The sequence below is a fragment of the Dermacentor variabilis genome, chromosome 1, assembly GCF_050947875.1.
Source record: "Dermacentor variabilis isolate Ectoservices chromosome 1, ASM5094787v1, whole genome shotgun sequence".
Classification (NCBI taxonomy): domain Eukaryota; kingdom Metazoa; phylum Arthropoda; class Arachnida; order Ixodida; family Ixodidae; genus Dermacentor; species Dermacentor variabilis.
The window spans coordinates 44,965,584-44,983,243 of NC_134568.1; the positions used below are offsets into that span (position 1 = coordinate 44,965,584).

Here is a 17,660-nt window from a genome sequence, read left to right on the forward strand (position 1 = left end):
TCCAATTGGAACAGAGCGCTGACTTCAGTTGTATATCAGCGCTCCGTTCTTTCATCTGGCCGGCTCCGCTTGTTTCTTCCTTTCTATGTTAGCTGCTCCAGTATTAGAATGCCCTGTGTAAAACTTCGAGTTTGAAATCAGAGTGGACGTGTCACGAAATACACGCGAAAATACATGTCCTGATACCCAAACTGCCAATAAAGCTGCGATTACTGCTCGCCAGAAATGATGCGCTACCCACAACGTTAATAAGCAGTGAGGCTTCTTGGCATGATTGAAGAGGTAGCTTAGCGCAAATAAAACCACGGACACAAGGAAGACAGACAAGGACAAGCGCTACTCACAACTGTTTAATGGAAGGAAGGATGGTGCATAAATATATATATATCCTCTTGTCACGCATGCGCCTACCAAGCAGAAGTGAGGCCGGTACATGCACATCAAAGGCGGTCGCGCATGAAGTTAAATTCGGCATCCAGTAAAGTGATGGAAGGCTCACTCACACATCTATCTCTATTCGTCTTGATAAAGAAGGCCTCAAGAGCGAGCCTGGAAGACGCGTTGCCGCTCCTGCCAAGAATAGTTGTCGCAGAAAATCGAGCGTCGCAACCACACGCGGTAACATGAGCCACCAAATGTGCGCCCTTATCCTCTTTTTTCTTTAGTTTTTGCGCATGTTCCCTTAAACGGTCATTCACACAACGCTCAGTTTGGCCAACGTAGAGCTGCCCACAAGGGTGCAAGGGTATTGCATAAACAACCCCTCTGGAGCACTCGACAAAGGGCTTCTCATGCCTCGTGCGGCAGCCCCGCCTGCTCTTACAGCAAACTCGAGAACACAGCTTCGAAAGCTTGTTGGGCGCAGAGAAAACCAGAGGAATACCATGACGGTTAGCAACCTTCTTAAGGTTGTGTGACACCTTGTGTACATAGGGAACAACCTCTGGTCTTACCTTCTGTCGTTCGACTTCTGCGCTCGCCCTTCGTGCTCCAAGCTTTACTTTTTGCAGAAGAGACTCTACTATAGCATTGACGACCGTCAAAGGGAAACCAGCTGCCAAAAGGCGTCCAACTTGGTTCATAAAACTAGACCGCATTTGGTGTGCGCACGATTTCCGCAAAGCCGATTCCAAGCAAAGACTACCAACTGCTCGCTTCACCACTTTAGAGTGTGCGGAATCGTACGGCAGCAATTGCTTCATGGCTCGCGGTTGATAGGACCAGCAGACGTGGCCAACTTCAAAAGACAATTTTAAATCTAAGAACTGCAGGCCTGTGTCGTCAGGAAGTTCATGGGTAAAAACAAGCCCTTGGCCTTGGTTGTTAAAAGCTTCTAAAATAAAAGCAGGGGATGTAAAGTCACCCTTATTGTTTAAAAGCACTAAAAAATCATCAACATACCTAAAAACTTTTAAAACCTGCCCCCCATTAAAAACCTGCTCTAAAGACCTATCAACAAAAGACAAAAAAATGTCGCACAAAATAGGAGCAACACAAGACCCAATACACACTCCCCGGCGTTGCAGATACGGCTGCTCGTTGTAAAGAATAAAAGTCACACTTAAATAAAACTCGAGCAATGTTAAAAAGCTGTCCACTGAAAGGCCCGCTGAGTTTTGGAAGTCGACCACGTCGTTGTATTCAATGCATTCCCTTAAGAAAACGAGAAGCTTGTCCTGAGGAATTGAGTAGAATATCAAGACGAATAGAGATAGATGTGTGAGTGAGCCTTCCATCACTTTACTGGATGCCGAATTTAACTTCATGCGCGACCGCCTTTGATGTGCATGTACCGGCCTCACTTCTGCTTGGTAGGCGCATGCGTGACAAGAGGATATATATATTTATGCACCATCCTTCCTTCCATTAAACAGTTGTGAGTAGCGCTTGTCCTTGTCTGTCTTCCTTGTGTCCGTGGTTTTATTTGCGCTAAGCTACCTCTTCAAATATGGACGACCAACTAGCCCAACAGTCAACTCTTCTTGGCATGACATCGGAGATTAGGCGCTGGAAATCTCAGAGGAGATAAGCTGGAATTTCGATCGCATCCATTAACCATCAAATTCAAGCTTCGTCTACTTAGGTGCTATGTTATGGTCCATACTAAGAACTATCGATACCTACCAGCCTTGCAGCTTTGCCAGGATTGTTTAAATAGTGTGCCCTGTATATCCAATTTTGGCAAAATTAGATTTTGTTGCAGTAATTTATTTATTTATTTAATTATTTATTATAGCCTTGCAGCGGGGAGTAGTAACCAAAAACACAAAATATGATGGACTAATTATTAATAAAAGGCGGTACCAAAAATAAATCTTATTTATACAATCTTCGCTGGCATTAAAAAATAAAAATAAGTGCTAAGCGAATAATACGAAAAAAATCTGATGAGTCCAGATTTCTGCCATGAGCCATGAGTCCTATTCATACAATGCCAACTAGCTCAGAGAGAGAGAGAAGAACGAAGAGGTAAAGGTAGGGAGGTTAGCCAAAATCTAGCCCGCTTGGCTACCCTACACTGGTGGAGGGGAAAAGGGAAAAACAGATAAGGAGAAAAAAATAATAGTCAATCATTCACAGTCAGTAGCAGAGGAATCTCCACTGTCACAAGCGTTCATGTAATGCAGTGTCCTCCAAGAAACGCAGAAGGGCGTTTGTGGCCTTTTGCATGGAAGAACGCATAGGCCCCATGGGCCAAAGATCTTTTCCTCTGAGAGTGCTCTGTTGTGTAGCAGGTTGAGCTTCGCTTATAAAGTACATCGTATAGTGTCAAAGGATGGGCAATGACAAAGAAAGTGCTCTATAATCTCATAGCACTCGCAAAAATTGCACGCCGCACTGCTGGCAATTCCCATTAGGAATTAATAGAAATTTCTAAATACGACGCCCTACCAATGCGACACAGTAAAGTTGTTTGGCGATAGAAGAGCCAGGTGGCAGGCGAAGTTTCAAGTAAGGGTGGAGAGAGTGCAAGCGTGATTTGGTTAAAATCTGTGAATTCCATCGTACAAGTGTGATGTGGCGAGCAAGGCATAGAAGTTGTCGCGCAGCATCAGTTCTTGAAAGTGGTATAGGAAATCGCTGATGTTCTTCGTGAGCTGAACGCGCAGCTTCATCTGCGCTGTCCTTGCCGACAATGCCGCAATGGCTTGGCAACCATTGAAATATAATGCCGTGACCTCTCTAGAGCGCGTTATTATGAGCGTGCCTTATCTCGTACACTAGCTGCTCGTGTAACCCATGACGTAGGCCAAACTGCAGAGTTTGTAGGGCTGCTTAGGAATCACAGAAACTTGCCCAACGATTTAGTGGCTGCTGGAGCACGTACTTGGGGGCACCATGAAGAGCCTCAAGTTCTGATGCTGTCGACGTTGTATTGTGAGGATATTTAAATTGCAAGGAGATGCAAAGAGTATTTATTGTAAGATGGAACAACTACTGCTCCGGTAGAGCTGTTTGAATTCGTGGAACCGTTCGTGTAAATGTGTATGCGGTCAAAATAGGACTCGTTGAAGTGAAGCAGAGACAACTGCTTCAAGGCTAGCGGTGAAATTCTGCCTTCTTAACAATCCCAGGAATTGAGTGGCACACGTTGTGGCAGAGACCACAATGCCGATGTTCGGCGTTTTGCAGGTTGGAAGCGAACTAGCTCAGACGTTCTTAAAGTAGTTAAGATGTTCAATCGTTGCAATTTCCGCGTGGAAGGTAATGATAACCGGAACTCGAAAGGGACCATAAGGCCCTATTTCGCGAGTTTACCGTTTCTACAGCTCATACTATGCGTAATACCAACCAGCACGATACACAATTGCCTTATCATTCGCCTCTTCCACTTTCTGTGATTAAGTTTATACATGGCCATGATTAGACGCAGCTGTGGCGGGAGCATCCATGCAATGACTACATACTTCTTGAAGGATCAGTCATACGCAATGTATTACATGTGTGCTTCGGATAGCCGCAATGCAGAAGGCTTCAAAGAAAATAATGTGCGTCCAATTTGCATCAGGATGTCTTTTTCTCTATTTGGGAAATAGGAAAGTGTCAGCAGCCAGAGGAACGACAGGCTGCGTCACAATCCCTCGCATTTCGTGCTACGTAATGCACGCTGTTTGTGAGGAGACGCTCGCGAACTAACTTTGATTGGCAATGTGAGCGCCTCGTAAATGGACATCGGAAGGGCTTAACTAAACGTTTGTGAATACGCAGTGATTATAAACGGAATGTTGATGTTTCTTGTTGCCCGTAATCAGAAAGATGATTCCTAATTTCGGAGCCAACGAACCTGTAAGGTGCATCTGCTGCCGAGGCAGATGCACCTTACAGGTTCGATCCTTACAGTTACACACAGTTACACACAGTTACACACAGTTACACACAGTTACACATTACAGCTCGATCATTTTTCAGGCGTTATATTTAGCTTTCCCGTTTGAGTAATCGGTGAGGCAGCAGTTGAGTTCTTTACGTTTCCATTCATTTTTGTTTTTGTTTTTTACAGTCGTCCTAAGACCGCTGTCGCTATATTTGCGCTGCTATCGCTGGTAGGATGTTCGATTGCGACGTGGCAAGTGGCCAGTAACGACATGACACCTTTCGTCGTTGCCGTGACAGAGTCGCTACCGTGAGTATAACTCATTTTCTATTTCCATTTCTGTGCAGCCCAAAATTTACATTTATTTGTGTTCTTCAACGTTCACAAAGTCCGCAGTATGTTATTAGGGAGTAATTAAGGGGCGCCGGATTATATTTTGACCGCCTGGGCATCTTTCACGGGCACTTAAAGCGCAATACAGCAGCGTTTTTGAATTCCTTAAATACATGTTGCGGACGCCTGACTCACAGTCGTTCATCACTCTTGAAAGTTTTGCGCTTATTAGTACTACTTACAAAAATGGAAACAAAAGCGTAAACCCGTAGCCCGCATGGAAATTACACCTACTATAATCGCAGTTGAGTATAGAACATGCCCAGGTGAAGTGTCCCATGTGAAGCGTAGACGAAGGCAATTTGGGCGATTCGTATCAGGGATCCATCGAGAACGTATATTTAGGTTCCTGACTGAAGTACGAAAAGCATGCCGCTTTGTTATTAGAGGCAGCACTTGTTTATATTTGAGCTACGAGTTTCGGTAGCGAGTTCACGCGCATGCAACTATCTCAGTATGAATCCAAACAGTGTAGAGGTAATACATTGGCAGACAGAGGTGTGAAGTGATCTACCTTGTTCCAGCGAGCAGTGTCTCAAACTGGAGTCGACGATTCGATCTCAGACTGGAACCGACTGCTGTCCTAGCGTTCACGAGTCACCTTCAGGACAGCAGTCGAAGCCAGTGCTTCGGAACGGAACGAAAACAAAAATTCAGAGCCATTCCACTGTGTGAAGGTGGTGATCAGTGGAGGTGTATATAACTATAAAAAACATAATACAACGAAACAATATAACACAAATATGCACGTTATGTTAATTTGCATTTGCGTTTATCTCGTGACCACAGTAATTACGGCTTTATGGTCGCTATGATAGACGGCCATGGCCTCTGTAACGACACTGGAGATGTTTTTAGCGAACGTTAGGTCTATGCACGACCGATGGCGCGTCGTGGTGGAGACATTGGCCCTGGTGTAACATTGAAGGCCGAATCTTCCCAAGATGAACGCCAAGAACCACTTTCAGTCGTGACGAGACACAGCGACGTTAAAGTCACCCACAATGACGATGGGATTGCGGACCACCCAAATGTGTCAATCGTAAAGTCTTCAAGGCCCCTCTTTGACGTTCCGGTAATAACGTACGCGGTGGCGACACCGATTCCGTCCCCAGTCTGTACGGCGCCCGCGTCGGCACTGTGCACGGCAAAGCGTGTCGCCCGTCGTCGGTATACGCATAGGCGCAATGGCCGCGCTGTCGTTCTTTGCGTAGATCGCAACGCACTAAACCATCATCTATCATTCATTACCGATTTTGACACATCTGGCCTTAAACGCAGCTGGAACACATAAGCTGATACGATTTCGCCTGATGATTAAGATATTTTAGCTCTGTAGACGCCACCATCGCTTTTCCACTATGTGCACATCACACAACGCTGGCGACTAGCCTAAGACAGCTGCTCGGTAAAACTAGAAACGAAGTCAAATGACATTTTTGACCGGAACGGACACGTAACCGAAAGATTATTATTTTGTTTCTCAGTGAAACCAATATATTTTTATGCGTTTTCGGTTCGACAGGAAACTCGGCAATCCGAAACAACCGGCGCCAGGCAACGTCAGCATTAGCGTGAAGTAACCACGTACTCCCAAGAAGATCAACCGAGCAAACAACGTTTGTTAGGGGTATCGCGTGCAACATATAGCACAGCAAGAAAAAGGGGAAGGGACAAATGGAGAGTAAGGGAAGAAAGTGATTACAGCAGGTGCGCCCAGCTTCATAGGCACGTGCGCTGCCATAACGATACAACAGTCTCCTCTTCTCTTAGGGAGAGAACCTGTCAGGGGGACGTCTCGAACGCGTTGACCTTCGTAGTTCCAGGGTTGTGGTCGCATCCGTCGTATTCGCACTAGCGGTCTTGTCGACGGCTCCGTCGCCTCTGGATGAGAGACGCGGCTGCACTTGCTCCGAGTTCTGCACCACCACACGCGGTTGCACTTGGTCCAAGTGTCGTCGCATTAGTTCGCCCTCCGGTCCCTCGGCAGTCACCATACGAGACCCCTCTGTGGTGTGGACACGTGCTTGAGTCCATGGGTCTCCGAGGCAACCGTAGTTTCGCACACAAATTGGTTTATCCTTCTGCAAGAAATCATTGGCAAAAGGGTAACTGTAACGCTCTGTTTCTGACGGCAGCAAGTTATCTAATCGGGAGCGTAACTCACGCCCCATCAGCAGCATAGTCGGCGTTTTTCCGCCCGACAGCGGCGTTCGTCGGTAATTGTGCAAGATCCTGGCCAGCAGTATTTGCATCGATACTTGCCTGTTTTTCTGCAGGTTTTGTTTTATGGTACGCACCGCTCGTTCCGCCAACCCATTCGATTGAAGGTGATATGGTGCAGTGCGCATGTGCTTTATTCCATTCAGCGTAGCTAAAGTCTGGAATTCCCGGCTTGCGAACTGCGGCCCATTATCTGTGACGATCGTGCGTGGCAACCCAAAAGTGCTAAGAGGGTGCGCAGGGCATCTACGGTCGTCCCAGTTGTGGAAGTTCGCAAAGGCACAGCTTCCATCCACTTACTGTGGGAAGCGACCACAAGTAATAGCATGTAGCCATCCACCGGACCCGCAAAATCAATGTCCAGATGAGACCACAGCTGCCTGGTTTCCGGCCACGGGACTGGTACCTGGCGTGGAGGCATCGGTGCAGCTTGAACACATAAGTGGCACGTCTTACCGAGCTGCTCAATCTGTTTATCAATGTCGGGATACTAAAGCAGCGAGCGAGCTAGTCTCTTCATCGCGGTGATTCCTTGATGTGTCTCATGAATCAGCTGCAACACTGCGTTCCTGGCTGTTTTAGGCACGACGACTCGGTGGCCCCAGAATACGAGGCCTTCTCTTTCGAGCGCAACGCGTACGGCACCGGCCGCGCCTCCTTACAGAACTGAGGAAGAGCATCATCCCGCAATGGCAAACGGGAGGGTGGTCCCCTTATGAGCCCTAACTCGGGTCGAAACACGACAGAAAATTCTTCTAACAAGACTTGAACGCCATTACCAACTTCACGAATGGCTACACTCTCACCTTCTTGCGTTGCGCGCTGAGCACCGGCTCCCCAAGAAGGTCCAGCGCTGTCATGACGTCCCTGCCACACAGGTTCAGCCCGGAACAACTCAGCACCGCTAATGTGGCTTTCGTAGTCTTCGAAACCAAGCAAACGTCGAGCTGTAACTGGCCACGTATCGGCAGTGGTCCAAGGAAGCATGACAACTTGAGCGGCGATTCTTGAAGTTTCGGCCAGGCATCTTGATGCTGTACGTAGGTGGGCCAAGTGATGATAGAAACCGGTGACCCTGTGTCCAGCTGCATCTTGATAGCTATTCCATTCCAAAGTAGAGTGCACATTATTGCCTCTACGGTGTGAATGTTTCCAACGAAATTATCTGCCGTTTCAACGAGGAACAGAGCTTCTGATCCCGGATCGTTGCAGTTTCCTGCTGACGGATGCACGGCATTAATTTGCTGGTTTGGCCACGTGAATGGTTCCCTCGTTCTGCTGTCTGCTTGTCCAGGACACATCTTGCGAACATGACCGCGCTGCTGGCACCGGTAGCACTTCGCCGAGCGGAACCGGCAGGTTCTGTGGTCGTGCTCTGTTCTTCCACACCTGAAGCATGGTTGCCGACTTTCACGTCGTGCATGCATGTTTCTTAACATGTGTACGCCTTCATCCTCAGGCGCAGTCTTCAATGTCTTCACGTTTCCTTCCGCCATTTCCACTGCTAAGGCGATTTCCTCTGCTTCGCTTCTTGTTAAGGATGCCTTCGAAAGCAGTTGACGACTTACCGAGTTGTCTTGCATGCCACAAACTATACGGTCCCGGAGCATACTGTCAAGTGAAGTGCCAAAGTTGCAGGTATCCGCCAATTGCCGAATGGCTACAAGAAAATCTCTGACTGCCTCTCCTGGCATCTGGTTGCGTGAGAATTTGTAGGATTGCACTATTTCATTCGGGCTGGGCGAAAAATGCTTCTGCAGTATGTCGAGGGCTTCATTGTACAGCTCGTTCACCTTTGTTGGCGCGCAGCGTCCACTAACGACGGCCACCGTGCGAGTGCTCAGCCCTGCTACGAGCAATGCTCGCTTCTTTTCTTCCGTGATGCCGTTGCCTTCGAAGAAAGCTTCTAGCCGCAATAGATATGCCGGCCAGTGTTCCGTAGCTTCCTCGAACTGCGGTGGGCTTGCGTATTCGGCCACGGCTACCGGAGTGTTGCTGGTGGGACGGCAGGCTTATCCCATTCTCGTCGCCACTGAAGTAACCACGTACTCCCAAGAAGATCAACCGAGCAAAGAACTAAAGAATACATTGTTGCGCCAAAAGAAGGAAAATAAATACTTGGGAAGGAAGAGTACGAAACGACAGATTGAGCGCTGAAATTGAAGTAGACATGGTAGAAAAGGGGCCCACTGTACTACAAATGTAGTTGAGTAGAACTTGCTGCTGGGCGAGTTGGTTGGGATCTAAAGAATACATTGTTACGCCAAAAGAAGGAAAATAAAGACTTGGGAAGGAAGAGTGCGAAACGACAGATTGAGCGCTCAATCTGTCATTTCGTACACTTACTTCCCAAGTCTTTGTTTTCCTTCTTTTGGCGCAACAATGTATGTCATTGTTGCGCCAAATTGCATTTCATAGTACGCCTGAAGCCGACTAAACTGATATGTCACACATGAATATCAAAAAAATTCAGTAATATGGAAATACAGCTTTTGCCGAACGCTTGTACACAGCGCAACAAATTCATGCAAGATATAAATTGACATATCGAGTTTGTCCGCGTTGAAGAATCTAATGGATGGCTTTCACAGATGCGCGATATCTGTTTTTGATATAGAGCTATTGATTTACAAACTTCGTGTATTTTTCAAACTTTCAAAATTTTGAAAAGCTTTTTCATAAAATTCAACCACTAAATCAATATCCCGCTTCCAACAGTCACTAGAATTTAACTTTCTCTCTCAAATCCAACAAATTTCATTAAAATCGGTCTCCCGGTTATCTCAGGAAAGCGTTTTTGCGTTTTACATGTATTTGAATAGGCCGCGCTGAAGTTGGGCCTGTTACTCCCGGGGCAAAAAGGAAGCTCAACCGCCATGCCTCATCGAGACGGAGGGTGGATTCATAATTTGTTATCGTTGTTTCGAGTGGTTGGTGCTGTTACGGTTGGCGTGTGACACCCCGGGAGAAAAGGATGATCAACCACCATGCCTCATCTAAACGGAGGATGGATTCCTAATTGGTTGTGGTTTTCTCGAGTGGTCGCCGGTCTAGCAGACGCCCCGCAGTGTTTACAGGCCCTTTTGTGTGTGTACGTGAGAACCCTTTCCACGAACTGCCGAACTCTAGGGCAGAACGCTTTCCACGAACCAACGCCGCCTAGAAGAAAGGATCAGCCGCCTACGATCCCGGACACGCGGGTGGCCACCAGCGGAGGCAAGCAAGTGAAAAGTCACCTAGGAAAGTGACAGCAGCCGCAGAGCAACGACGGGGACGTGCAACGTCACCTGGGAAAGTATGAGCAGCCGCAAAGCAACGTCACTAGGGAAAGTGGGAGCAGCCGCAAATCCACAACCAGACTTAGTGCCTGTCACGTGACGTTGACGTGAGAAAGATCCCGCCTACGATTTTAGTGGGCCTATTTAAGGAGCCCCGCAATGCTCTTTTTTCACTTGATTCATTCTCTTCTTTTACATCTATCACCGACCTCTGAATACACGGTGCAAGTTTGGCACTAGAAATCGTCTCGTCATTGCCTGGTCGCCATGGTCTACCGGACGCCTGCAGCACGCCGTCAACGCCATGCTACCCAATAGTAACGTCGTTCGAGCTTCGAGAAACGGCGTCGCAACAGCCTGTACGGGTTGGAGTCGGGCAAGTAAAAATGTAATAGCGGGCCCATGCTGTCGTCGAACTCATCCAAGCTTAGGACGTGGTTGTAGGGAGGAACTTGCTCTCATGCAGATCTATGAGTACGGGATTTATTTACCATATTTACATGAAGGCTGGAGAACGTTACATTTCATCAATCTAGCATGACTGAAAACGAAGCACGAAGCACACCGAGCAGCCGAAAACAGCTGATTAAAAGCACTCTGTCCCGCCTAGATCACTAGGTGAGGGAAAACAGCCGTCCAACCTTCGTCCAGCCGGACCGCCCCAAAGTCGTCGTAGCCGCAGTCGACCCGCCTTTGAAGGCGAGAGATCACACACTCATTCCCGCGCTTTTGTTTCACTGAACACACCGAGCGGAGAGGGTCCTCGTAGACAGGGATTGTCACGCTTGACTCAAACTGGCGCCTCTCGACTCCAGAGCTGACTCCGCAGTTAGCCGCCGCGCCTCTCAAACGACTGTGACGATTACTGGGGCCCGTTAGAAAGCGACTTAAAACTACCTTTTCCAGGAGTTCTCTTCCTCCAATTAGACCGTGAAGCCTACATCGAACCAACTAACAATACTCCATCCGCCAAATAATCGATCCGACGCTGGCGCCGTTGGGCTGTGCGAAGGAGGCGCATTGTTGACTTTACAAAGCAACTCGTCGCAGCGAGCTAGGGGAGGTTCGAAGGTCAATACCCCTGCAGGACTATCGTAACATTCCGACCTAAAGCTTCCTCTTAAAAGCGGTACATGCCCAGTGCCCCAAATTCAGTGCCGCGTCCCCAGTGATCCAAGTTGGTCCGGCGCAGTGACGTAGTAACGGAGAGGGAGGGGGCGGGGGGGGCCGTGGGACCCGGGCGGCAGTTCGGGAAGGGGGGCAGTGTCATATGTGTGTGAAGACACCCTCTTTCTGCCGGCTTGACTGGGCGTAAATGGCAAAGAATGCTTCGGTAAGCAGCAGCACGAGCTCACGTACACTATGTACCAGATATGTAGTGCCGCAGCATTGTCGGATGCAGCTTTATCAACATAATAGTAATAGTTGCAGGATGTACGGGCTAAAAAATTATTTGGCTAAATGCGTTTTATGTCGTCAGTATGTATACAGTGTTCCATTTCTCAGTTTTGTATCGTTTGTATTACGTAATTATCAGTTTCGCAGTGTGGAGTAACAACTTTGTCTCCTAGTCCTAGTTAACCGTCCTTTTATCATTTTGTGTTGCGTGACTTCATGTCACAAATACCGTGTGTTGCTTCAGCTGCACAGAATTTTATGAAAAGGTGAATTTTCAGAGGTTGTTTTCCGATGTTCTATCAGGTTGGGTCTTTGTGACCACCTGGAACTCGGTATCGTGTAAAATATGGCAGATAATTAATAAGGATATCTTAAATAACTACTTCATTACCAGTTCTAGAAGGAACGTTGCAATTCGGGAATTGAGGATCCAAATTCATGTTATTAACTCAACAAAAACATCTCTAAACCAATTTGTCTTGGGTGCTACAGAGCCTGCAGTACTTTGGCACTATGGGTGGCTAAGTATGGTATTACCAAAATAAATATGAAATAGTGCACCGGTGACGTCGATATCGCCATACTCTCAATTGCGAGTGCATACCCACAGTAGCGCGGCCGCTGGCACGGGCTTCATGGCGGTCTTGACTTTTTTTGCATGATGACTATTTAATTTTAGTTTGGGTTCGGGGCTGCCCACAGCCAAAATACTGCGCGCCGTATACCTACTACGATTTTTGTGACGTTGTTGTTGGTCAACGTATGACTGTCCGGCTTCAATTTTGCACATGCAATATTGCCTCTATATTTGCTAATTAAAACTTTATTGAAATATTTTTGTTGCTTCTGAGCCATATTTGCCACGATGCTGCATCCGTATTGGCTGCCAAGCCTCACAGTTTGACAGCAGATTTTCAAATGCGCTTACCACAAGTTATCACTGAAGCACACTGTGTTATTTCGTGTAGAAAATAAAACAGTGTGTATACTTGCTATATTCGCGATCTCTGGGAGTGAAAGCGAAAGAGGGGCCCCAGAGGGCAAACGCGGTATCCGAGGCGGCTGTGCTGGTGTTGAAACGTCACCCCCCTCGTTCAGAAAATTTTCGATATCCTCGCCTTCCTGACTACACCCGGGTAGCTGGGTGGGGGTGGGGGGCGGGGGAGTGACAGAAGACCTATGAGCCCTGGTCCGGCAGTTGGTATCTAACCCTGTTGCCTCAGCACAACAGCCCCATGCGCTGTCCATTCGACCATGGACTACCCGTCACCAAGGCTGTGGTGAAAACGGTTAGACGCATTGATAGGCGGGTCGCCCTCGTAAAGTGCGAAAGGTAAACAAAGAATCCAAGTCGCATTAGAAGAACCTATTACTACATTGAGATATTACCACTTGTGATTCTTGCACAGTCCCTCTCAGCATAGATAACTTGATTCGAAGTGCGGGTCATGCAGAACGATCCTAGAGCCGTTCCTTTGCCGACCTGGCGCTTGATGTAAAGTAAGGCCAAAACACTGCATCGGACGCTTAAGCGACCACGCCTGGCAATCTAAGTGAACCGCCCCTATTTCACGGTAAATCTGAAAACAGGTATGTCGACAATGCTGTTGGTGTAAGAAAAACAGTGAACACGCCTTGGAACTCTTCAGCACTGAGAGCATTCATTCCGCAAGTGCCACTTACTTCCTAAGGCTAATTCAAATTTTGATGGTGAATTTCAGTAAAAATGTCATCAAATATTATGTAAGTTGCCGACGTGCACCGGCGCGAATACTGCGCCGTCGAAAAAAAAATAACCAATTTATATCTACAGCGCCATTTTGATGTCTTCCTTGATGCTGATCGTAGGTTCGCGCATATTTCGCAGAATAGTTTCTTTTTTCTATCCAAGGCTCATGTGAAGAAAATTTCTGCCACGTAAAAGCGTTCCTCCAATGACCAGAATTCGGGCACCCGCACTGGATGAGAGCGTTCGGCATAAAACTAGACAATCGCTGTGGTTATCGCCGATAATGTATGACCCTGACTTCGCAGAAGCATTATAATACCGGCCCTGAACCTCAAAGATGACATCATCTCCGTAGTGATCACCAACCAAAGGTATTTGTGGCTTTAAAGCATGCCGTCGTTTACACCGAGTCGTTCATATTAAGAACCACCGGCGACTTAAACCACCTCCCTGCCCCCATCACTGCCATGTGCGAGTTGTTCAAAAGGTTCCTGTATGCATAACTTGGTTGTCACCTTTCCTCTTTGTGGAGTACTCGAGAAGTAGAGAAAGTTACAATATATAATTAATCAATATTAATCAATGAGGCAATAAATTTCTAACGCCTTCGATTGAACACCTACGTATACAGCTAATGAAGTTGAATTCGTCATCCTACATAAAAAAAATTATTTTATTGCTGCTTTATTTGTCTTATCTCTCTCTCTTCTTGTAGAACATTCTTGAAGACTGCTTACCGCTACTACTTCTACCCGTTCTACCATGCTGTGTGCTATTTTTCGGGGTGCATAACATTTTTTTTGGTTGCACGGTTCAGGAAGCGAGAGATACCGAAGGTGAGTTTGCTGGGAGGTTGCGTACCGTACTTTTCCTTTTTAACGGGCAGTGAATGGTGTAAAAAACTAATCTTGCTAATGCACAAACGACTCGCAGAGTTCATTTAAACATAAAATGACCTCTTTGCACCAATGTGAGAGACTTCAGAGGAGTAATCCACCCTCCAGCGAGATCCACTGTGAATCCAGTGAGAGCCTAAGGACAAGGCAATAAAATATAGTGCCAGTGTTGCCTTCACCATGCGTCGAGTACAGCTAAATCTTACTCATCACTGCCACGGGAGTTCACAACAGTCCAACTGCGTTCAGAGGCTGTAGCCGCCCACAAATCTCCAAAGTTGCGAGCCTCGCACAGTTTCACACGAAGGTTACTGGAGGAAAATTTGGAGCTGCAGATAATCGTTTAGCTAACATGGTAATCGTGGACCGTAGGTCAATTTTTCTACTATTTGGAGTGGATTATTTCACTTAAGCGGGCGCCGCAGCATCTTCCCTTGCCCTTTGCGATTCAAATGTTTTTGTATTGGTCTCACAACATTTATTTTTTAGTAATTAGACTTTATACGCTCGGGATTACCTTTACTGCATAATTTTAGTGTGCAAATAAATGAAGATATTTCTTCAGTATCACAAGTGGTTGCAGTTGAGTCACGTGGCAGATGTTTGTGTTAAAGTGGCGGTATGTTCACGCTGCTCTCAGTCCCACACCTCGTTATTTTAGCAAACGACTGTAACGAAGTGCACAATCTGCAGGCACCACATCAAAATGTATCTCTCGAATCGGGAACATGCGGAGTGTTTGTAAGCAGATTGTAAGTGAAGGCTCCATGCTCCGGGACACCGCTACTTCTACGAGAAAATGACGCGCCTGCCGTCGACGTTCGTTCAAGAACGTCTCACAGCACCGTCCTATAGTCGGGACGCGTCACCACGTCGTATTCCTGTTTGCAACGAGATATTACTAATTCCTTTTGTAATATTCTGCTGAGTTATCAAGGAAGAAAGGTTTTAATGTTCCATGAAGCCCCAGATTAAAAAAAACAGTAATGAAGCTGTGATTCCTCTTGAACAAGTACATTCACATGTTTTTCCAAGGCGTCAATATAGGCCTCAGTTTATTTAGTATTGTAACTAAACAGAGCACTTGGAAGACATGTTGTTAACACAATAAGTCCATGCTATTTTATCATCAAAGCAACATCTAAAGAGCAAACTGAATCTACATGCTTAACAGGAGTATTTCGGAAGGGGAAAATAGGTTCAGCGTAAATTATCTTATTGCTTGCCCAGTAATAGCAGGAACCTGCACTATATGGTTTTGCACAACGCATTAGGGTTCAAGGCTGTTCACTTTTAATTAATTTGACAGCTCATTCAGCAAGCATTTATATCTTTTATCACGGAGCCTATATTAGAACCAGTAAATGATACCTCTGTGTAATTTGAGTACATTAAATATGAGGGAGCAAGAAAGAGCCCAAATAAGTAACTGATGTACAGGAGAAGAAACAGAGAGCCTAAAATTGAACCCTGTGGTAGACATATACTTTTTTGTTAGACATTTTTTTTCTGATTAATACATTGTGACGTTAATGTAAAGTACCTGTAATATACTGTATATTATATGCAGTGGAAGTACCCTTACACCGTAGAACAGTAATTTGCCCAAAAGGTTTTAATTAGGACTTGAATGATATCTTTATATGCAGAAAGTTGTGACGTTACGAGTTCCTTTTTTATGTTATTATTTTATACTTCGGTTGATCTAAAACCATTTCAGCAGACCTATCATTTTGGAAACTTAAAGGTTTTACTGTAAAGCTACATGCACGGTGATGCTCGGGTTATATGATACCCGAAGGCTCTCGATTACGGCTGACAATCTATGATGCTTTGAAATCCACGCAACAAACTTGGACAATAATTCGGGACATCGACAACCAATTAATTCACGGCCACCTGCAGGAAAGTAGCGATGGAACGTCACCTTCCGTAAATATCTAATCTCAGAGGCAGAATAGTGTAAAATAGACGGGAGAATGAATGCTAAAATGTTTTTATTTGCCAACAAGTCTGGAGGGGGCTCGCAAGGTGAGAAGCTGAGACATACAGGTTGAAAGTTCCTGAAGTTCCTCACATGGTAGCAGCACATCCGCCTTCGGCAATGAGCATAAAAACACTCATTCTTTAAAATATATATGCAAAGAAAAAAGAAATTCTTGTACAAAAATTCAGCCCCCAGAATAGAAATTCTGCTTGCAGCAATCACTAGAATTTACCTTCGTCTCTCAAACGCAAGAAATTTCATTAAAGTCGGTTCAGGGGTCATCTCAGAAAAGCGTTTCTGCCTTTTACACGTACTTGGATAGGCCGCGTCGGAGTTGGGTGCGAGCAAAAGTTTCCTCTTAAGGCCGCAAATTAATTTTATTTGGGAACGCTACTAGTCCACTATGAGGTCCACAGAGTCCTTCGGGCCGGCCACAGATTTAAAGAGGGTCTTCCGTTGGTATTGCCATCCGCGAATCGTTGACGTCGAGCGGTCGAGTCACGGAGGAGTTTCCCACCCTCTCGGCCATGAAAACTACTCGTCACTCGAAGCAGGCGCGTCACGTATAAACGGAGTCGAAGCGCCAAAGTTCAAAGAGTGCAGCAGCATTGTAACCGTAACACCAGTCAGAGGCACAGGGAAATTGGCGTCGATTCCAACAAAAACCAAGTTTTGACTTCGATCGACTTGTTTAAGATTGGATCGGGACGCACATGTTGCCAACATAACAATAAAAACTGCGAGATTTAGTCAATTTGATCAATTTTACCGTTATTCGAAAGCAACGATAGGGTCGTGTTCAAGCAACGAAAATCGTGAAAAAAACTTGTCATAATCGAGTAAATACGGTACTCGTTTTTTGATAAGCCACTATTTCGCGAGCATGGACATCTAGGTCAATGTTTTGTCATCCAAGTATAAAGAGATGGAGAAAACATAAAATACTGATTCGTAAGAGGGTGAAAATTCTAGTATCACCATCGCTATACTAGAAATCCTAGGAAAGCTATGCTGAAAAATCCGGTGCACTGCATCATCGTATCGCGGAGTAGTGGACTAAATGTCCCTAACTTCCACCTGTTAATGCATACAATACACTGAATTATTGCGCCTTCCTATGGATGCGGCAGCCGAAGAAGGCAATCGAAGGAACGAGTTTGCGCTTCGCACCACCGTGAATAATGTACGGTAGAAGCATGGGGGGGAATCGAACTCGTGACCTTACACTTCACTGCACGGCACCACATATATGCCTATAGGCACCACGATGCATCTGCGCAATAAAAGTAAATCTTTATAGCGAAGAGAGACGACGCCTCCAGGCACGCACATGGAGTTACATATGAAACTTTTTAAACAGAAAGTACAGCATATCTCGGAGTGCGCAAACAGACAGCGTCATGCTTTCGAACAACGAGAACAGCAGTGTTTTCTTTTTCAT

At 46.2% G+C, this 17,660-nt stretch overlaps 2 protein-coding genes across 3 annotated transcripts in view; one reads left to right on the forward strand and one right to left on the reverse strand.

Moving 5' to 3' along the window:
• LOC142576817 (nose resistant to fluoxetine protein 6-like) overlaps positions 1 to 17,660 on the forward strand; it is a 125,682-nt gene that overhangs the window by 59,769 nt on the left and 48,253 nt on the right. For both annotated transcript variants that reach the window (XM_075687051.1, XM_075687052.1), the window contains exons 11-12: positions 4,502 to 4,624; positions 14,052 to 14,172. In XM_075687051.1, coding sequence (XP_075543166.1) covers positions 4,502 to 4,624; positions 14,052 to 14,172 — 244 coding nt within the window. The remainder of the gene's footprint in view (positions 1 to 4,501; positions 4,625 to 14,051; positions 14,173 to 17,660) is intronic.
• LOC142574008 (uncharacterized) lies at positions 7,726 to 12,244 on the reverse strand. Its single transcript, XM_075683206.1, has 2 exons — positions 12,216 to 12,244; positions 7,726 to 8,926 (listed from the first exon to the last, which is right to left on the reverse strand). The coding sequence occupies exons 1-2, from the start codon at positions 12,242 to 12,244 to the stop codon at positions 7,726 to 7,728; spliced, it is 1,230 nt and encodes a 409-aa protein (XP_075539321.1).